At 33.3% G+C, this 22,692-nt stretch overlaps 1 protein-coding gene across 1 annotated transcript; it reads left to right on the top strand.

Annotated features, from left to right (window-relative positions):
- The first annotated feature begins 5,917 nt into the window (after positions 1–5,917).
- Positions 5,918–22,545, top strand: LOC104898356 (alpha carbonic anhydrase 1, chloroplastic). The gene is made up of 6 exons (XM_010685421.4): positions 5,918–5,996; positions 10,279–10,415; positions 12,234–12,337; positions 13,525–13,630; positions 14,942–15,121; positions 22,420–22,545. Exons 1-6 carry the CDS (start codon positions 5,918–5,920, stop codon positions 22,543–22,545), a joined length of 732 nt encoding a protein of 243 aa, XP_010683723.4.
- The last annotated feature ends 147 nt before the right edge of the window (positions 22,546–22,692 follow it).

Below are 22,692 nucleotides of genomic sequence, written 5' to 3'. Positions count from 1 at the left end.
TAGATAAAGAATTTGCTAAAATATTTGTCATTATACCCTTATTTTTAGATTATCTTTAATTATCTATTAATAAGTTTATAAAAAGTTGATATAAAGTTAGTATTGCAATGGTTGTTTCCATCTCTAATAAGTGAAGGCATGTTGACCGGTGTTGTCAACTAACATAAAAGTAGATATTGAGTGGCCACAAATGCAAATGGCAGCAGTTCATTAGATGTTATCGTATGGTTTAGGCAAATCTCAAGAATCGGATTTTCTTATTTTATTTTGTGATTTATATCTGAATCATAGCCGTTGAGTGAATATACAGTATAGTAGAATTTATAATAGATTCCTAGTTATAATAGATCCCTAAAAGATAATTTTTTTTGGTTTTTGTCATAGCCGTAGAGTGAATAAACTCTTATCTCCCAAACTCTAAATTTTATTATCTCTTAAACTCTAAATTTTATTATCTCTCAAACTCTAAATTTTATTATCTCTAAAATTGCAGCAATTCATTAGATGTTATCGTATGGTTTAGGCAAATCTCAAGAATCGGGTTTTCTTATTTTATTTTGTGATTTTATATCTGAATCATAGCCGTAGAGTGAATATACAATATAGTAGTATTTATAATAGATTCCTAGTTATAATAGATCCCTGAAAGATAAAATTTTTTGGTTTTCGTCATAGCTGTAGAGTGAAAAACTCTTATCTCTCAAACTCTAAATTTTATTATCTATTAAACTCTAAATTTTATTAACTCTCAAACTCTAAATTTTATTATCTCTAAATTAATAAGATGACGTGGCAATCCTAGGTGGCGCGCTTTATGCTCCCGAAAAGTTCCTCTTTTATATATATATATTGATTTTTCATTTCCCTTTTTTCACGGTAATTTATTCAAGTAGAATATAAGAGGGATATTAAATATTTTTTGTTTATTTAAATAAATGTGGTATGGGAAAAGATGATTTTAGATGAGAGAATGGAGTCCTTTCAAAAAAAAAAAAAAAGTGAGAGAATAGAGAATAATTGGTGAGAAAACATTAATTGTAACATTTTGGTTTAATAAACAAAGGAAAAAACAAATTTCAAGAAGAAAATAAATGATGGGACACGGTTTTTCTAGAGAAATTACGGAAAATTGTGGAACTAAATATGGAAATGGGAACTATATTTTGGGACACCTCAAATGGAAATGGCAACTATATTTTGGGACGGAGGGAGTACTCTCTTCTATGTAGGGGGGTTCATTTTGTATATCCGATCCGATCCAAAATTTCAGTTCGGTAAAAGTATGATTCGAATCCAATTCGAAAAATTTCAGATTGGATATTCGAATTTCGTATCGGATCGGATACCGAAAACTAAAAAAATGAAATTTTCAAAGGAAAAGTCATAAAATAAGTTTCGAATCATCGCATATTTCAGATCAGATATCCGAATAAAGCAGGCAAAATTTCCATGTTTAAGATATCCGTTTCGAAATATCCGAAACTAAAAAATCGGATCGGATATTCGGATCACTGATCGCATTGACCAGATCACAAATCAAATATTTATGAACACCCTACTTCTATGTCATCTTGCAAAAGATTTCTCATATTATGTCTCAATTTTTTTATATATTTGGGCACGGATATTAAAGTTATATTAAAGAAATTGGATTTTTTTTTTTATTTTGATATATGGGTTTAAGTATTTTTTTTCTCGAATTGTTTTTGCGCCCATATATTAAAAAGAATACAACACATTTTTGTAAGAATTAATGTAATTTGAGTTTACTTTTACTCGAACATAGTACATATTTTTAAGATTTACTGAACATAGAACAACACACATAATTTTATTTTCAATAACGAACTATGTACCTGAATAACGATAAAGAAGCGGCAAATTTCAGAGTTCCGTATTTGAGAATGTCGTGAAGCTACAATCTATTAATAGAACTGATTTTATTTATTTTTGGAGTTTGTGTTTATAATTAAGTGTCTGTTATGGAAAATTTGATTTGAGAGGATGTTATGCAGTGTAATTTTTTTTGTTATTGCATGTAGTATTTACGTTTGGTAAATTCTTGATTATGAATAATTTTTTATTGAATCTTTTTTATTGGCAAGTTTATATGATTGAATTTTTTTTTATATAATTTGTTGTTTTATTGCTTTGACCAATTGCATTACAATGGAAACATAACCGCACATTACAGGTTATGGTTTTTTAGAGGAACACCTTTTACACAGTTGGCCTATAAGGAGCCCATCCCTAATATGCTATAACCAAGCAATGAATTCGTCCATACGAGAAAGGCCTTGTTTGGCAAGCGAGTCTGCCATAACGTTTGATTACTGGCTTTTGTAGACAATTTCTACACCTGCGGCATTTACCATGCAGCTTCTGATGAAGTTAATGATGAAACTTAGATTCCACGGTCCACCGTTGTCACCATTGCACCATTGGACGACGTTGGAGGAGTCAGATTCGATCACTAATTTGGGGCTAGCAAGGCAGGCAAATGTAGCCGAGATTTTGAGAGCTCTATGTATGGCAATGCAAGGATTTCCACATGATTTATTTCCACAAAAGGTATTGGGCTAGAGAATAGACATATGAACCTTCCTTGATGGTATTTAAGGACCCCTCCGATTGTTGCTTTGGATTCACTAATTTTCATGGACGCATCCACATTATTCCATTTATAATAAGATGAAGAGGGGGGAAACCATGGGCGAGGAGGTTGAGGGGCCCGCGCCTTGAGTAAGACGTTGTTTGTCGAGCACCAGTTGATTGAATCTTATGTGAGTTGATTTAGTTTAAATTTGATTTGATTGTTATTTTTGTTTTGGCAAGTTTATGCATGAAATTGGGGTTGATTAGTGGCCAGATAAGCATTTAAGTAAATTTCAAGGGGGGACGCCATTCCTCCCCTTGGCTTATATATTAGAGATAAAGATAGAGATATACTGATGTTAATTTTTTTTGGACTACCCTTCTTTCTACTTGGATGTTGATTCGTGTGTAAGGTGGAAATGATAATAAAGGATCAAATTGAAGCTCTAAAGGCACCCCTTTGTGAGGCTAATGAATGCAAGGCCTACACAAACATTAAGTGGAAGAAAGGTCCAAAAGTGTAATGGCAATTAGCAAAGAGCAAGACTGTTGTTGTCCCCCCTCACCTTCACTACACTCACTCGCTCCAACACCAAAGAAAGAAGAAATTAGTTAATGTTGTAGCCATTGAATCGCTGAGTGGAACAACATAAATTTGAATAAAAATGAACAAAATTGAAAGAGATCTTCGAATAATAATAATATTTTGATGATCAAAACGTTTTGTATGTTCATAAGTATCATATGGCTATAGGCTTATTGTTAGGAATACATAAAGTTTACTAACAAATCAAGCCATCGAAATATAATATAGGAAGGAATTAAGAAATTAAAGCAATACAAATACAAGAAGATTTAACGTGAAAGCCCTTGAATAAGGAAAAAACCATGAGTAATGCACTAGGACTTTAAATATAAGATGATGATACAAGGAGAATTCCTTAATCTCTCTAAACTCTCTGACATTTCTCTAGGGTTCTCTAGTCTCTCTAGATTTTAAGAACAATCTCTCTCTTTATTAATGAAACAATAACGGCGTCAAATATATTTATACCAGGTATATTAATTTAAGAATCCTAAATAACTAAGGAGACTAATAAAACCAATACAAATCACGTAACACACTAGGTGCATAGTGAAGAAGTTATCAATACGTGGAGGATACCAAAAAATAGAAAATGAAAAAAAGATAAAAAAGAGGGTTTATAACTACCTGCTTTAATTAAAAAAAAAAAAAACAAAATACCTGAATCTCTATCTCCGTTATATAAGGTTGCACGCATCACATACATATAAGACTAGCTCTATAAATGTACAACTATAAGACATTGACGGCCCGTTTGGTAGTCGTTAATAAATTGCGATAATGAGAATGAATTTTAAGTGTAATGTTACTAGGGAAGCACCCTTAAAGTCTCCATGGGAAATCATTTTTTCTCCATGGGCAAGCAATCTCACCCCTAAACTTGTGTTTTTGTCTCCAAGGGGAAGCAATTTTCATTACCACTCACTACCACCTACAAGTTGGTATTGGATGGGAATAAAAATTTCAAGAAGAAAAATAGATAATTTAGGATAAATTAGCATTACCACGGGAATGGATAATGATATTTTTCACAAATTTACACACAAATTTATTCCCATTATCACCATTTATAACAAACTACCAAACGGACCGTGAACTTCATTCCAACCTTGTTTGTTTGGAAAAACAAACTTGGCTTAACTACTCCGTCCCATAATATAGTGTGTGTTTCCTTTTTGCACAATTTCCAAGACATACTTTTGATTTTTGATATCTCCATTTTTCATATTTGAATATAAAAAAATTGATATTATAAAAGTATACATTAAGGCGAAACTAACAAGATCTCACAAGATCACATGAATATATTATTTTATATATTTTTTTTGAAAGTAACATTAATCCATTGATTCAAAGTCATACGACATCTACAATAAAAGTCAAAACTAAACAAATACATATCAAATGAAATAAATACAATTCTAATATGATAAAACAACGATCGTTGAGTAGATCTAACACTTCTGAAAACCCTTGTATTTCACATCGCTGTCTGATGCAGCCTTCTGCAAGGGGGTCTATCGATCTTTTGTAGTTTTGAAGTAGAATCGGATTCAATTCAAGTGATTGTAAACGAAGTCTTGACATCTGTTGCAACTCCGCACAAATTTTGATCAACAAATCAACATCTTGAAATACAGAACAACCCAAAAATAAATTCTCTAAACTCTCACATGGAGAGAGATAAAACCCAATATATGGGTAGTCATAACCCAATATATGGGTAGAGAAACTCTCCATTAGAGAGAGACTAAGATTTATTGGAAACATAAACGTAAAAAGCTAGTAATAAAACCAGAAAAGGGGCTTACCACCGCCCAAAAGGGTGGTGGTAGCCCCTAGATTGAAAATTAGGGTTTTGTGGGAGAGGAGAGAGAAGAGAGAAAAAAAATATTATTTTATATATTAACAAGAATTTTTGATTAAAAGTTTTAAAATTTAACCTAAAAAAGAGAAATAAGTAAACGTAGACATTTGAAAGAATCTATTCTTGAAGGAACTTTATTATGTTTGCACTCGCATTTTTGTTCTACGGCATAAAGTAAAAGTACATCTTTTTATAGGGGCGGACAAAATAAATTAGCATACCCTTAATAGAAAGATCGTCCAAGAGGGCGAAATAATTTTTTTTATTAGGAAAGATAATTGGTCCGAAGATCAACTTCTATTAGGCTACTAGTCTCTAAGGTACACCAGCTCAAAGCTAGGGTACAAGGCTAAACAGTCCATCATTAAATGTCCAACATATTGTTGGATGAGGATTCGAACCCTGCGCAATACCCTGAAATTCGGAGTGGTACTCCACTGAGCTACCATCTCTCCCTCACGAGGTCGAAATAAATGATAAAGAAACTACTCTATAAGGACATTTGTCGTGCTCTACAGAAATGTAACACATACAAAACACCTATAAGGTGACATCATTCCCATATATAGCATGTCTCAATCTCGACCAGTTATTCGTTTTAAAAATATTCCGGCAAAGCTTCATGTTAGAGTTTACAATATTATAGGCAATATGAAACAATGAGTTTTATCATTGGCTTTCAGATTTTTAAGGGGGTCAAATCAGCCAAGTTTAGCTAGATTTGTTTTATCTAGTGCAACGTAAGAGTTTACGAGAGGTTGAGAAAACCAGGATATCACATAGCCATATACACACATAGTAGTATTTGATTACTATATATGTAGAAAAAGTTTTACAAAAGTAGGTTGATATAAAAATTCTGCGTTACAATGGCTTTGAATTCGATCTTGATTTTCTTCTTTGGTGCAGCCTTGTTTATGGTTGCCATTGCCTCTGAGGCACCATCAGGTACTAATTAATAATTTTCTCGTTAACACTCTTGCAATTTTAATTTGCTATATACACACTTATTTGGATTATGATACAATATATAAAACATAAATTATGATTAAGGCGAGTTAAAGTCTCAAAGAATTCGAAAGAAATTTATTTGCGTGTTTAGTAGTTGTTCGTGAAGGAGATTATGGAGTTCTTGAGGTTTGTTTTCAATTAGGCCCATATACATTTCGGATGTTCCTTCATAATTTGAACAATCGATGGTTCATATCTTTATTCATATCTAAGATTATTTGTGCTACATACATCACTTGTTTTACAATTCATGCGTCATTTTACTATGTGAAGATCAAATTTTATAATCTTTGACCACGAATTATCACCATCAAATAGATAAAAATAGTAATGTATGATCTTGTTAGAACTTAGGGGAATTTTTCCCACCACAATTTTTAATTTAGGGTTTCTTATTAAAACCCCATGTTTTCCTCACCCTATTCTTTAATCTCTTCTCTTCTTCAAATCTCCTTCTCTGGTTTTTTTCCTCGAAATGTCTTGTTCAAATACGTCGCCAGTTGCTAGTTCTGCTGATGTTGAAATTTCTGCACCAAGATGCTCCTGCTCGTCTGTGATGCAAGTTAACGAAAGCCAATTGATGCCCATCAAGAAGCAGCTTATTGTTCTAAGCAAAGTGATGATAGATTTTGATCTATATATAAGGAATATTGTGAACATTGCTCTAGTTATGTATGTCATTCTAGTTATAATTATTAAGATGGGATGAAAGGGAATCAGTGCAAGTTGTGTAATGGTTTTAACTATTAACATGGTTATGTAATGTTCCTTGACCCTTGTTCGTAAAAAAAAAAAGACAATGTTCCTTATTACCATTTTGAGACAGATTTTGATAGAATCTGTGGCGCATGTGGAAGTTTTGATGGACTTGAATAGTATCATAAAATTGCATTTTCATTGATAATTAATTGTACAAGTGTGTTTGTGAGAGCTCGGGTCTCTCATTCACCTTGGTAGAACCCTTTGTTTCCACCTTTCCTAATATCTTGTGTGGAGCTTAGGTGTTTAGCTCATTTTTTCAACTCATGCACATATTGCATATTTATAGTTGTATCCTAGCTTCTAGAGTTTTCTTTCAAGTACAAATATCTTAGATTTTTCACAAGATAATTCTGGATACACATTAGATACTTTTCTCACATTTTTCATCAAATATTTAGAATTTTCAAAATTAATCTCTAACAGATTTCATTATAGCAAAAGATGTCTAGGTTCATAGCAAAATGGAATTGTTCACAACTTTTTTACAAGGACACAAAAATAACATTTAAGTGTTGTTCCTATCCACAAACAACACATAATAACTATGTAGTATTGTTTCCAATAAAAACACCACCACAAGCACTTCAATTAAATTACAAAATATATATTGAGCCTTGCTATGATCTTCCTTTTTTTAGGTTTCATTCCATCATCTTCAGCTTCATTCGGAGTTGGTTGGGTCATGCTTTGTCTGCTTGCTTTTGACCTTCTCTTAGTTGTGGAGCTTAATGTAGAGCTTCTCTTCCCCTTCTGCTTCTCTCGTTCTTCTCTTCTCGTATTCCTAGAAGGTCTTCCAATGCCCCTCTTCATTGAAGGTAGTTGTAGATTAGGCAACCCCATTTCAGGCTATTGCTTTGGGTCTGATCTTGGTGAGATGTTGCCACTGTATGCCTCTTTATACCTTGCCACAAAGAATAATGCACTCACAGAGGGGTAGATGAAGGTGTGCAAGGAGACCGATAGCACAGAGTCCCTAAAATTATAAAAGCCCCGAAATAATAATTCTTTTGAAAATTTTACTTCATATTTGAAGAAATCACCCTTGTTTCCCACACTTAATAAATTTGTCAATAATGTATCTTTAGATTTTCAACGTTCCATCTTTAAAACTCTAACCTTCATCTCTATTTTCTATAAATTTAGGGGCCCAGTTTTCATGTTAGAACCAGGGCCCCAAAATCTTCAAGACGGCCTTGTTCACTCACAAAATCAAGTGGGGTCCTTCCAAGCATCTAGGATAACCCTTACACCATGCCTACATGTTCTAGTGCTGAGTGAAACTGGTAAGACACTCCTCCCATCATGCACTTCATAATCTCCCCCTCCCTGATGGATATTCATGGCAGGTCCTAGACTCTTTGGTTATGGCCCTAACTTTCTCCTTAATGTTTGGACAAACCTTATTAGTCCAGCTTTCGTCACAAAGTTGGCATGCCTAACCATGGCAATCCTCCTCGCACTTGTAAAAAAGCAAACATAATTAGAAATATCTTATGAATTATCTAATTGAAACTAATAATGAACACTAAGGCATGCCTTCAAGCAAAGTTAGCACTGAAAGCATCTGTGTGCTCCAATGATGGAGGTAAAACTCTCCATAAATTTGTTGGTGGTTTCATCATTGCATAGAGTTAGATCAAACTTCCACCTTGCCATCTTTGAAGAGGCCCAATTTCCTTGAACCATTTGATGGCTCCAAGGCCAGCAAAACTATGTATCTTAATCAAAACCCTCTTGCATGAATTCTCCATGTGAACCAATCAGACAATGAGAGATACACATGACCATTATTTTTATACAGCCTACTCAAATAACCTCCTTCATCAACATTGTGGTCATTTGAACCTAAATGGATCCCAACCTCCATTAACATCATCCATGTTCAATTGTTCATGAACATCAAACATCATCCTCTATATCTCCTATTTCTTCGTTTTCATCACTCTCTTCACTGTCCATTTCATTAGGCTCGTGGTCACTATCTTCATACTACTTACCTCCCTCTCTGTCATCTGATGTTGCCAACTTCTTAGTCTGATCACCCTAGCCTCGAGAATATTTACTGCTACTTTGGATGCTCTTTTTCTCCTCATCACCCAAGTTCCCTAAGCTTTATTAGTGGTTTTAGGGACCTTTTTACCATGAACATGACTTTTTTCAATGGAGGATTCGGTGGATTATGGAGAGTTTCAGAGGGAATCTCATCTTATTATGTATTAATTTCTTCTATGGTAGGTTCACGTTATGAGAGGTCAACTGGAAAGGCATGTTCTGTGTTAGGGTCAGGTTCTGAAAAAAGGTGCTAAAAAAGGTTCAGGTTGTGAACTGTGCAAGAGAATCTCAGGTTCCGGCTGTAACGTAAGAGGGGGATTATGGTTAGTGGTGTGCAAGCACTAGTGGAAAAAACTCATCTGATGTGGTCAAAATTGGACTTAGTGATGCGGTTTTGGTCTGCATCAGGTGGGCTCGCAGCAGCTATGAGAAATAATCTAATGCAGTCCAAAACGCATCAGATTCGTATATACTGATGCATATGTATTAAAAATCAGAACAATGGTATTTATATATAGGAATAGAGGAAGAGATAAACCACCCAAAGAAATCAAAAAGCTCAAAAGAATCCAATGATTTTATTCAATCCAATTTAATTCATGATAATGAAGGATTGATAACCCCCATAATCAAGAGAAATAATGGACTAACATAAATCAAATAATAATCATCCATAAACCACGATTAAAAGGGGGGATTACAAAGAAGGAATCCAAGGGGACATCAAATCTAGACACTTTCGACCTCCGTCCAGTCGACCGGGCGAGCCCGCATCGAGCTCAAGGGCATTTTCTCCTTACTACAACTCGTCTTGTTGGGAGAATTTGTCCCGGTCGGACGAGAGGGCATTTTCAAGCTTTAATTCCAACAATAACTTTATCCTCAAGGGACATTTATAATAAAAAAAAGACTCAGTTAAGATCAAATTAAAGGTGACTTCTTGTATAAAGGTGATCTTCTTTAACCTCAAAAGTGACAATTTTATCTAAGGCAAAAAAATGATGTAATGCTGTAATAACTTTATTGTAAGGTTTCATCAAAAAGAAAACGTTATTGTAAGGTTGTCTCACAAAATACTTACTACTCTGGTGCAAGGTGTAAAGTTGTACTTTTTCCATTCTTTTTAATTGCAACAATTTGAATTTTATGCGAGTCCATGCAACACTTTCACTACTATTGATATCTTTCATTATATTCAAGTAAAAATAGTTGAAAAATTATATCTTGAATACATATATTAAGATGAATCCAACAAGTTCTTACTTTATTATGTTTTTCCATACAAATGTAAAAATCACCAAAATTGATCAAAGTGAAGTATATATGAATAGTGCAAAACGTAAACTATTGCAACTAAGACAATGGAGCAACTACTAACCTAAAAGTTTAATGCCAAAATTTGCAGTTTGTTCATCAGGCAAGAGGCAGTCTCCAATTGATATCAATACATATGAAGTTGTACTCAACAAAACCTTAGAACCCCTGGATAGAGATTACCATATTAACAAGGGTACCTTAGTCACTAATGGCACACATGTTGAGGTTAATTTGTTTGTTTTTTTTTGCATTGTTCTTTGATGTTATAATTTGTTTTCTAAAAAAATTATTCTAGTTGTTTGATAAACATCCTTTTCTTTATTACTTACAACACTTTGACTTTGCACTATTTATATATTAAACTTGACTGACACTTTCCACTAATAGATAAAACATAGTTTAGTATGTAAAATGTTGTTAGATATTATCTCTGTTTCTAATTATAAGACATCTTATATTAAAAAAAAAATTGTTTGAAAAAAAAGCATTCTAAAATACCAATGTAATATTGACAACTTACACCATCACATTAAGATTATACGTCAGTTTTACATTGATATAATATTTAATATCATTTTTTATATCCAATGTAGATATAACTAATATAACTAACTTATTAATATGCGTAAAAGTGGTTTACATGCCTTATATTAAAAAAATAGAGAGAATAATCAAAGATAATAGCTACCAATAATGTGAATAGGTATATCTAAAAGTTAAAGTATCGTAATGAAAATCGAATGAAGTTTATGTCTTGTGCCATCCACTAAAAATGGAGTAGTTCATTTGTTGTGACAAAATTGCAAATCACATAATAATCAAACTTCCTTGCTCAGGAGCTTTTAATATCGTTCAGTGCCAAGTACCTAGTGAAAATGCCAATTATATACTCTGATACCATAAGTCCATAATTACAAATGATGTAGTTCATTTGTTGATACAAAATTGTAAATCACATCACACACAATTTTCAACATTCTAGCGAACCAGTTTTTCAAGTCTTCTCTTTCATATATCGATGACGGCTACATGTGCCATAAAGGCATAAAAGCCCTTAAATAAGGAGTATCAACCTCAAAAACCTAACCACATCAAATGTAATGAAAAGTTTGGAAAAAAGACACTAGGAGCACATCTTACATAAGGACACATGTGACATGTTATTAACTAAAACACAAAATGACGGTTGAGCTTAGTACTCCCTCCGTCCCATAATATAATGCTCACTTCTCATTTTTTACAAGAATTAAGGAAAATGGAAAGAGTTTTAGGATTTCACAAAAATATATATTTAAGTAAATGTTTATTGGGTATTTTTGTCTTGGAACTAGTTTTTTTCTTCTTTTTCTTTTAAAATAAAATAAAAGAGCAATAAATATACCTTGGAATGGTGTAAAATAATAAATAGGGGCACATATTTTACAAGAAAGTAGGGGTATTTTGGAAAGTTTTATGTAGAAATGAAGGATAATTTAATCCAAACAAATTGATAAAAAAGAAATAGGCACAACATTTTGGGACACCCAAAAAGGGATGCAAGCACTATATTATGAGACGGAGGGAGTATTTGCTTGTTTGTTGTATTGTTGGACCTTGCTGGGGCCATAGTCTTCAACATGCACTAACGTATTTGTTTAACATGATGTAGTATAATGAGAAGCTCTAAATATAATGTATATTTGGGAATACGTTCCAGAATTAAGTATGCAAATAGGAAATTAAGTTATAATATGACAAGAGTAACAAAAAGATATCACATAATTGAGTTATTATTCATTCCGATTCCACGGTAAAAATGTATGTAAGATATGTGTATGTTCTTAGAAAGCTATTTCTCTTATTACGAAATGGTATTGTGATAGAACGACTAATATGTTTGTATGTCATATCAACTATAACTGATAATTGTATACTGTAACTGAAGAAAATACACCAATAATCTTATTTAGAAGTAGAAAATATAAATGAAGAACACATGAAAAATGTAGATCAGACCTTATCTCAATATTACTAATATCCCCATGCACATGTGAAATAATGCAGATGACCTTTAGTGGTGGTGGAGTATTGAAAATTAATGGCAAGGCATACGACTTGAAGAAAGTTCAGTTTCATACGCCATCCGAACATCATCTTAACGGCATCCAGTAAGCCCTTCCTAGTCATTTTTCTCCATTTAGCTTTAACATTATAGAAGCTTCATCATACATCAAAAAAACCACAAAATGAATTACGGTGCCTTTTATTCACCTTTAAGAAAAAAGAATCAAAAAAAGTAAATGTTGTTAAATGTCAATAAGTACAAATTAGTTCTAATAAATTATAAAACTAAACTTTAATTAGATATAATAAATTGTAAAAATATGTTTTAGTAAGAATATTAATTGATCCGTTATATACTCTAGACCAACTTGATCGTATATTAGTTGAACCTAGTCTCTTAGAGAGTTAAATTTAGAAACAATACGAAACAGGCCTGGGTGACTCGGAGTACGTAGGAGAGATTTGGTCCACTTTATAAGTTCAAAGAAGATTCCATACTTAAATCAATTGGTGATAGTAGGAGTAACCCCTCTACCTTATAAAGTGTAACAATCTCTCCTCTTTCTCCAATGTCGGTGTAAAAGATGCCTTGAATTGTTGTGCTTAGAAGATGTTCGTCGAAATGCACAAGAGACGCAAACCTGCGTCTCGCCCGGTCGGGCGCAGGAGCAATCTGGGAAAATGTTTGTTTCGCCCGGTCGGGAAATAATGCGGAAAACGCGTTTTGAGCCGTTTCGTATACATAGGTTATTTTAACCTATCTTTTACACTACGAAAAACACTTTGTTCTCGATCTCTGTAATTTGGTTTCTTCTCATAATAAAATATTCTCTCTCTTTGCCATGGATGTAGCCAAATTGGTGAACCACATAAATCTGTTGTCTGATTTTATTGTTTTTGCATTCGATATTTGTTTCTCTCTCACGTCCGTTATAACAGTCGGACACTCACAAGTGGGTTCCCAATGAATTTCAACATACATATCATCTATATACTACTTATGTGCCATTATTTTTATTGATTGTTAGCATCAGTTTTGATCATATGAATATCCAAACTTGACTGAAAAACCCCTTTATGTTTATTTATGATCATCGTTACCTTATAATACTCAACATGATCTCTTGCATGATCATCATATAACCATCTTTTGCATGATCATCATAACCTCTATATACTGTATCAATCTTTAGTCATAACACATTATTTATGATAATAATGGAAAAAGCTGATCACATCTACATGTTTGCATGCATGCATGGTCATATATATACGTATGGACGTATGTAAGATATGCTGCAGAGTTACAACAGGTACACGAAGCCGCAGATGGCAGCCGAGCAGTGGTTGCGATTCTCTTCAAAGATGGAGGCCCATCTTGTACAAATCTAGACATGGTAAGATTTAAGAAGTATGCTTTTCACATTCACATGGAATTTAAATAACTATCGGCGTGTTTGGAAATTGTGGGTTGATTATTTTAATACTTTGCTCGTTTAATTTGACTATGTATTTGTATTGGTTGTTTGTATAAGCTCTTTGCTTATTGATTGTTTTAGTTAGAATACAAGCATTTAAAGAGAGAGAACAATCAACACAAATGTTTACGTGACTCATCACCAATATAGGTTTTTTTTTTTTTGGATGCAAACACCAATAGGTATATAATATTGACTAAATAAATGCCAAGATTAGTAATTGTATATTTTAGTGTTTATATAAGCAGCAAAATAAGAGAAAACACAAGCACTGTAACACTTATGATATCTAAGATAAACACTCTATGCAAACAAATTTATATAAACACTATATTTGATAGATGCAAAAGTGCATCTCAGACCACTAATTTCATTTTTTTCGTTATTGTAAAAAAAAAATCATTTTTTTTATAGAGCGCCTCATGTAAACGTGGCATTTATATGTAAATTATTTATATTTTCTCGGTTTTTTTGTTTTGATATGCAACATGCCAATAAATGCACTTTTATGTATCATGATACATTACTTTGACCACAACTATCTATAATTACTTAAAAGTTAAAATTATAAAAAAATTAGATACTACGGAAGTAGTCATGCGACAAATCTAACAAGTTTCCACTTGACTATGTTTTTTTTAATTATGTAGAATTCACAAATCTTAATCAAAGTTATAAGTGTGAATAATGAAAAAGGACATCTGCTGCATTTAATAAGAAACGAAATAAGTAATTTAATTTTTGTACCATTAGTATAGTTTAAAAAATAGATTAAAACAGATTTCATATATTGACGAGTACTTCAGTCTTCCAAGTTTAATAGCTTATCCAATACTAGGTTTTAATCAACTAACTAGTATATTTGGGCTCGCGTGTTGTCGCGGGTTGGTATTGTATTTCCGAATTTGATATAAGGAAAACTCAACATTTAAAAATTACAAATATAATAATATGGATGCTTAAAGCATGAATGAAAGCTGGTTGAGATGGTAATTGTGTCATGAATAGTAGCAAGAGGTCACGAGTTCAAATCTTGTTGCAAGCTATTTTACTTTATTTAATTGACATGACTTATGTAGTGGAGTAACAAAGATGCTGCGTGACGTGTATACATTGTTACGCAGGCTTTTTAATATATTTGTATATATTTAGAATGAGTTTGATATAAATAGGAGTTATATTGTTTTGTAATACCATTTAACATGAAATTCCTTTTCTTCCTTGTTCTAGATAATGCCCCAGTTGAGAGAACTAGCCAAGACACCTTGCGTAGGTCATGAACAAAAAGTTGACATCCGGAAGTTTGATTTGAGCTTCTTGAGGAGATGGCCACGAGATTATTACAGATATCCTGGTTCTCTAACCTCTCCTCCCTGCGATGAAAATGTCATTTGGAATGTCCTTTGCGAGGTATATATTGTTTTTTTTTCTGATAGGATATATTATAGTTGATTATTATTATTACACCATATACTTTTTTTTCTATACTCGTACAAGTTATATTCATGTAGGATATAGTTAAAGGATGAGGAGCTAGCTCATGTGGTAGAGCACTCCCCTCTGATCTCTGAGGTCAGGGGTTCGATCCTTACCCCCAGCATTATGCTGGAGTATTTCCTTAGCATGCTTTGCATGCATTACCAGCCAATGTGCTGGTAGTTCCTACAAGGCTAGTAGCCTAGTAGGGGTTAGCATTTGGGCTGACTTAATTTCCTAATAAAAAAAAAATGTAGGATATAGTTAGATTTTTCTCAATATAAAGTTCAAATATCAACTTTTAATAAATTGTCAAAACTTTGTGTTAGCAAGCATGAAATTCAAACTATGTAGAATAAAAAGAAACAGATATAATAGTTATGAACCTCCTTTTTGGCAATTCAAATTTTTTATTGAAAACAAAAAAAAAACTAGGGAAATTCCCACTAGTAACCCTGTACTATGGAACAATTGCAATGGTAAACCATTTTTCTTTTGTGTTTCAAAAATAACCCTATACTTAGTAATATTATACAACTGTGACATTAATGATGGTTTAATCGTTACTTCAACCATTAGTATTATTGGTTTACCTAACCCAGATTAACCAACATTAACTAATACAAATAAAATGTTCTTCAATACTTCATCATAGTGAGAAAAATCTAATATACTAATGGTTGAAGTAACAATTAAACATCATTAATGTCACAGTTGTATAATATTACTAAGTGTAGGGTTATTTTTGAAACTCAAAAGAAAAACGGTTTACCATTGCAATTGTTCCATAGTACAAGGTTATCAGTGAGAATTTCCCTAAAAACTAATACAACCACCAATATCAACAGTCTAAGGCATACAAAGCATCAGCATCCTAGACTTTCCCACCTTCTAAGAGGGGTTGAAAGCAAGGACTCTTCATGTGCTAGCCCAAGACAACACTAACAAACAAGAAGCCAAAACAAACTAGACCTCTAAGCTGGCTAACATGTTGAACCAGTAATACAACTAGAGGGGTAGATGAGGGTGTGCAAGGAGCCCAACAGCACAGGGCCTCCAAAATTAGTTTTCTGTTTTATGGTTTCATATAAGAAAAATGATGAAACGAAAATAAAAGGGATCGGAAAGTAAATAGGTAGAGGGGTAGATGAGGGTGTGCAAGGAGCCCAACAGCACAGAACCTCCAAAATTGTAAAGGCCCCAAAATATATTATTTTGAAAATTTTACTTTATATTTGAAGAAATCACCCTTGTTTCCCACCTATAATAAATTTGTCAATGATTTATCTTTAGATTTTTCAACTTTCCATCTTTAGAACTCTAATCTTCCATCTTTATTTTCTATTAATCTAGTGGCTCAATTTTCATGTTAGAACCGGGGCCCCAAAATCTTCAAGACGACCCTGAATACAACTCAGCATCCAACAAGGAAAAATTAAACAATAAGAAAACTCCCAACTTCATTAGAGCAACTATAAGCAAACCTTAAACATGATTTGCTTACTCAACTCTATACCATCAATCTTAGATTCACCAAAGACTAAGCTATTTCTATATACTTCCTCCGTTTCATTTTAAATGCAACAAATGGATATTATTTGTGAGATATAAAATATTCATTTGTTACATTCAAGAACAGAGGAAGTATTACAGTGATTCGGCAAAAAACTAAGAATAGAGCTGAGCCTGTGGAGTCTTGTTGTGGCTTTTCTGAGCACGCAACAACCTTCACTTCATGTTTAAACTCACGTCTGCTGTAATTCACCCTATTTGCTACAAGTAAAGCTTGCACGTAATTTTAGACACCATGTAATCAAATAATAGGTATGTTATTGTTTCTTCAGCATTAGCACATAAATCACACAAGTTATCAGAAGTAACACCCCAAAAATGAAGTCTGCTTTTAGTAACTAATCTGTCATGCAAAACTAGCCAAGTAATAAAGATTGCCTTGGGACTAGCTTTGCTATTACAGATTATTCTTCTCCAGCTCACCTTGTCATGCTCACCTTGCATACAATTATAAAGCTTTTAGATAGAAAAAGTATTCCCTTCATTCAAAAGTTGAGCATTATAATGCTCCCTGCTAGCAATGATCTTCTTCGTAGCCCATGACAGCCTCTGAGGAACAATCATTATTGCAACATCTTAATATGGTATGCATGGATCCACTTGATCCACAATCTATCTCGCTTATGGGAAACAACCCAGTAATGCTTGGCAACTGCAACTTTGTTCCAGTTAATCGGATTCTTCACATTCCAACCACCACAAAATTTCTTAAGGCACAAAGTAACCCAAGCCACAGGAGTTTTTCCTAGACTTAGTATCTTATTAGCCTGTCCAAAGAAAAACTCTGCATATGCTTTGAATTTCCTTAATTACCTTTTCTGGAAGCACAAAAATTTGGCACCAATATAATTGGAACCTATTAAGAACAACATTAACTAGTTGTACTTTAGCTGCATAAGACAACTTTTTCACTGCCCAAGAACGAACTCTACTCACTATTTTCTCAATGAGGGGCTTACACTCAGCATAAAAACAATTTCCTAGTTGTAAGAGACACTCCCAAGCATCTAAATAGGAAGATACCAAAAGGCATATTAACAATCTGCTGCAAAGTAGTCTTTTCATCATCAGAAACCCCAGCAACATAAAGATTACTCTTATCCAAATTTGCTTCAAGCCCAGAAGCTCTATAAAAATTTACTGAAAGCATCAAAAAGCAATTGGAGGGAGCTTTGATCTACTCTAGCGAACATAAGCAAATCATCAGCAAGCATGAGGTGTGTAATCCCTAGTCTCTGACACCTAGGATGAAAATTATAATCAAGAGTGTATGTGCTTCAATCTACCAAGGCTCCTTGATACATATTTCATTCCTAAGTCAAACAAGAAAGGAGACATAAGATCTTTTTGTCTCAAACCTTTTTTTAGCAACAAAAGGCATACTTGGTAATCCACTGACCAAGATAGAAAATGAAACAGAACTGACACAAGCCAACACACAACTCAAAAAGTGAGTAGGAAACCCAATTTCAGCTATTATAGTAGCCAAGAAGGACCATTCTATGGAATCATGCATCTTGGTGAGACAGTTTTAGTAGTATAGCCCCTGATTAGTTCAATAGCAAGCATAACGTTCTCTGAAATATTCCTACCTGGCATAAAACCTGACTGAGCAAGATCAAGCACCTCACCGATCATTCCCTGCATTCTGTTAGTTAAGATCTTGACTATGCTTAAACCACGTACTATTAGTGGATTTTCCATAACTTTGCTTGTTCCTCAAGAAGTGTGAACGTGGAAAAATAATTCTATGTGGGTTATTGCTCCACACTTAGTGGAGAAATAAGTGGAACTGGCATGAGAATACGTCACTATATAAAGAGAAGTCTTCCTCATTGCAATCTATCAACTGAAAAAATATTGGTCTACGTTTATATCTTCAGAGTTTTCACAAAAGTCAGTTGCATTCAATAAAAGTTCCAAAGTTCCTTAAGTACTTGAGTTCAACATAATTACAAGTGTTTTCACAAAATTTGAGTTGTATTTTGGGAAACAAGGGTTGAGTGACTCTTGTAACGACTTAGAGTTAAGTCACTGAATAGAGAAGCAAGAGAGAAGAGAGTTCCTGTAATCAGAGGGGATTACTATGGGAACTTGAGTTGGAGAGGAACTCGAGTTGTAGAGTGTTATTTTAATAGAGTCATTACAATAATAAAGTTTTTGAGGTTTTCTCTTCTTGATTAGTGTCAAGAAGTTTCCTCAATTTTATATTTCTCTGCCTCTCGTATCACTGTTCCTTTTAGTTTTAAATTTCTGCAAGAAACTTTGCCAAAAGTTACAAAGTATAATTCACCCCTCCCCTCTTGTACGTGTTCCATTGAAGTATCAAGCAATCCAACAAAATCCTGAGTCTCATAAGTCGTCACAAGATTATCATTCAGTCTATCATCAGTTTCAAGCACAACATTGAAATCTCACATAACACACCAAGGTAGTTGCATATGCTGGTAAATAGACATCAGATCAAGCCAAATCTTCAACTGTGTTTAGGCCATACACAACAGTAAAGCAATATGATATTCAGTAGCTTTATGATCAATAATACAATGAATAAATTGAGTACTTTTCTGCATCACCTGAAGAACAATCATACTAGGGTTCCAAACAATCCAAATTCTCCCGCTGTCTGAATGCTCATAATTGCAAATCCATTTCCGCTAATTCCAAAACTTCATCATAATCTTCTCCTTATTGTGATTCTTAACCCTTGTTTCTAGTATAGAAAAACAAGTTGCCTTGTTAACTCCTAGGAACTTCTTTATTTCTCCTACTTCAAGAGGATTATTCAATCCCCTAATATTCCATGTGTATAAAATCATTAACCTAGTGACACAGGAATGAGCTAGTACAAACTTCATCCACCATATGAGTAACAACTCCAGACCCCACTAGACTCTCCATTTCTTTCCCTTTCTGACCCCTTAACTTGTGACTATATTCCATGGTGGTGGCCTAGCAACCTCCACTTGACTAACATTACTCTGACTCACAACAGTATCTTCGGATGCAGCAACTGGCACTGAATGCTCTACTGATTTCCAGTTGTAACCTCCTCTTGAACAGGATGGTAAAACACAACTGGTATAGACCCTATAGCAACAGCCTGAGTATCATTTATTTCTTGAGTAACAGACGATTTTGGCACCCATTTTTGTGCTCCACAACCTTCCCTCCTCTTGCCCTTGGCCCTTTCTTAAGACAATCATGCCCTATAGACTAGCACTTCTTACAGTATGGAGGTGTCCATTCAAAACTTATCTTTTAATCAATAACTCTTCCAAATGCATCTTCAATACACACTGATATTGGGTGAGGTTTAGTAACATCTACTTAATAACCAATCTAGCAAAAGAAACTCTTTTCTAATGAGTGGTACATTCATCTGCATACAAAGGCACACCCACCATACTCCCTATTCTAACCCATAATGGAATAACCTCAAATTTTCAGTTTGAAAATTATACTCTGGTGTCCAAACCTTAATAATCATTGGTCTATTATTAATTATATGAGGTCCAGAGTATAATATTTCATTTCTATCATCAACATTAAGAAATTTCACAATAAATTATCCATTCTCATGTAAGAACTCATGTGGTTTTGCAACATGATTCTAGTCCTCCTCAATGTATCTAAGTAATGTCCCAATAGAAGGTTTTTGACAAACAACATACAATATTATGGCAAAAACCCCATACCTCAGCAAGCTGGTTGGACAATCGGTTTTCCCTCTTTCATTGTTGGTGGCATAAACTTCAGAGAAGCTCCCTTTACTGTCAAGGGTTCTTAATTAGCTTGAAAAGCTGCCTTCATCGCCTCGATAATCGATTGAGTAACGTTAGTAGTTTCAACATTAACGACACTCGAAACCCTAGTTACTGTTGCATTGGATTGAGACTGTTCAGCTACATGTAAAGCTCCACTAACGCCTTGAGCTTGCAATTCAAACCGTTGCGGTGACTGTGGTTTTCTCCAGCGGCCCAATAGTGCCGATCGATAGATAGCGTAAGACCTAAGCTATCGCTCAACACTCATGGAAAGAAAACCTTTGTCTTAGTGCATCACTTTTCCATTTTATGTGGAAGTTCGCATTTACATATTATTTCTAAAGGGAAGCATACTATTCCCTCCGTCGCAAAATATAATTCTCATTTTCATTCTGGGTGTTTCAAAATATAGTTCTCATTTTTATATTTAGTTCCACATTTTCTGGATTCGTCTAGAAAAACCGTGTCCCCATCATTTATTTGCTTCTTGAATTTTGTTTTTTGCTTTGTTTATTCAACCCAAGTGTTATAATTAATATTTTTTCACCAATTATTTTCCATTCTCTCCTATAAATCATATTTTTCCATACAACATTTATTTAAATAAACAAAAAATATATATAAAATAATGCTATGTTGATCGTTGTTTAATAACTGCCCTCCTCTTATTCACCCAAAAAAATTGCCCTCCTCATAAATCATAACTAATTATTAGGCCCAAGCTACGTATCGGGTAAGAAAAAAATTTACTTATTAATATAATACTTTATGATAATAACATTAAATACAACTTAGTCTAGTGGTTGACACTTTAGTATATGTACTTGAGGTCTCATGATCAAATTCTATACTATGCAATTTCTAAGTTTTTTTATTGTACATGGATTACATGAACTAAAACTCCCTAGGGAGAGCGCCATGTGGCACAGTTTCTTGTTTATGCACGCCTTTTAATATATTTGTATAGATGTACTACTGTTGTTATGTTTTTCAAATGAAGTTTTGCATAATTGTATTTGTAGGCTTGTAGCTAAGAACTCATAACATAGACAGATTTTGGATTGAACCAAATTCCGTTGACTCATGAATGTCCTAATTCTTGAATAAAATTATTTATTCCCAACTATATATATTGGAGAGAATTTCTAGGCCCTGATCTTTTCAATTTAAAAACAAATTTGTGTTATCTGTGCTTATCAAAAAAAAAAAAAAAAGTAACGTAAAGAGGAATAAGAAATTTGTCAAATTATGTAATCTTGGAGACTGGAGTCAATGTTAGCTCAATTAATTGATAAAGTCGTTTGTAGACGGCATCCTAGACATTGGCCTCTCAACATACCAGAAAAACAAGTTTGTGATACCTTTAGTACAGTGTTATAATATACTCCCTCTGTTTCATTTTAATCTATACACTTACACTTTTTATGTATGTCGATGCAAAATTTTAAGGACATATATTCTAAGTAGCACTCTTTATTTTATAATATAGATTTGACACTTTTTTTTATAATTAGATGTGACACTTTCTTTACAAACGTTTTTGTGGATTGGGTTTATAATAATTTATATTGTACATCTAAATTGATTTTGATCACACAAAAACTGGCTATATTAGAAAAAAAAAATCGATAATATCATTTAAAAACTGACTATATCAAAAAATTAACTATATCATAGAAAAATTAACTATAAAAAGGGATTATATCATACAAAAACTAATTATATCAAACAAAAACAAATTGTATCAAATGAATACTTACTATATCATATGGTTTTCTATGCACAATAAGTTATTATGAACCTAATTCATAAAAAATTTTCTCTTCTCATAACTCTACTATTATAGTTTGTAACCCTTATTATTTATTTATTTATTTATTTATTTTTGTATAGGCTAAAACAATTTCAACGGAACAAATTACAGCATTGAGTGCTCCTCTTTGTGAAGAAAACAAGAATAATGCGAGGCCAGTCCAGCCATTGAATGGAAGAAAGGTCCAGACATATGATGAGGTTTAGTTATGTGATGGGCTGGCTAGCCAGTCATAACAGATAGTTTAAGAGCTAGTCAAACAATTTTCCCTTTTTGTTTTATTTATTCGTCCCTACTTTATAAATATACTGTGAATATTACTTTCATTAATAGAAAACTAGTTTTTTTTTGCA

Source organism: Beta vulgaris, chromosome 7 (genome assembly GCF_026745355.1).
Source record: "Beta vulgaris subsp. vulgaris cultivar EL10 chromosome 7, EL10.2, whole genome shotgun sequence".
NCBI lineage: Eukaryota > Viridiplantae > Streptophyta > Magnoliopsida > Caryophyllales > Amaranthaceae > Beta > Beta vulgaris.
The sequence above is the reverse complement of the archived record's forward strand: the minus strand, read 5'-3'. Positions and strand labels throughout refer to the sequence as shown.

Coding starts and splice junctions, on each gene's coding strand:
- LOC104898356 (XM_010685421.4), top strand. CDS start 5,918: ATGGCTTTGAATTCGATCTTGATTTTCTTCTTTGGTGCAGCCTTGTTT. Junction 10,416..12,233: donor CTAATGGCACACATGTTGAG/GTTAATTTGTTT, acceptor GAAATAATGCAG/ATGACCTTTAGTGGTGGTGG. Junction 15,122..22,419: donor TTTGGAATGTCCTTTGCGAG/GTATATATTGTT, acceptor ATTTTTGTATAG/GCTAAAACAATTTCAACGGA.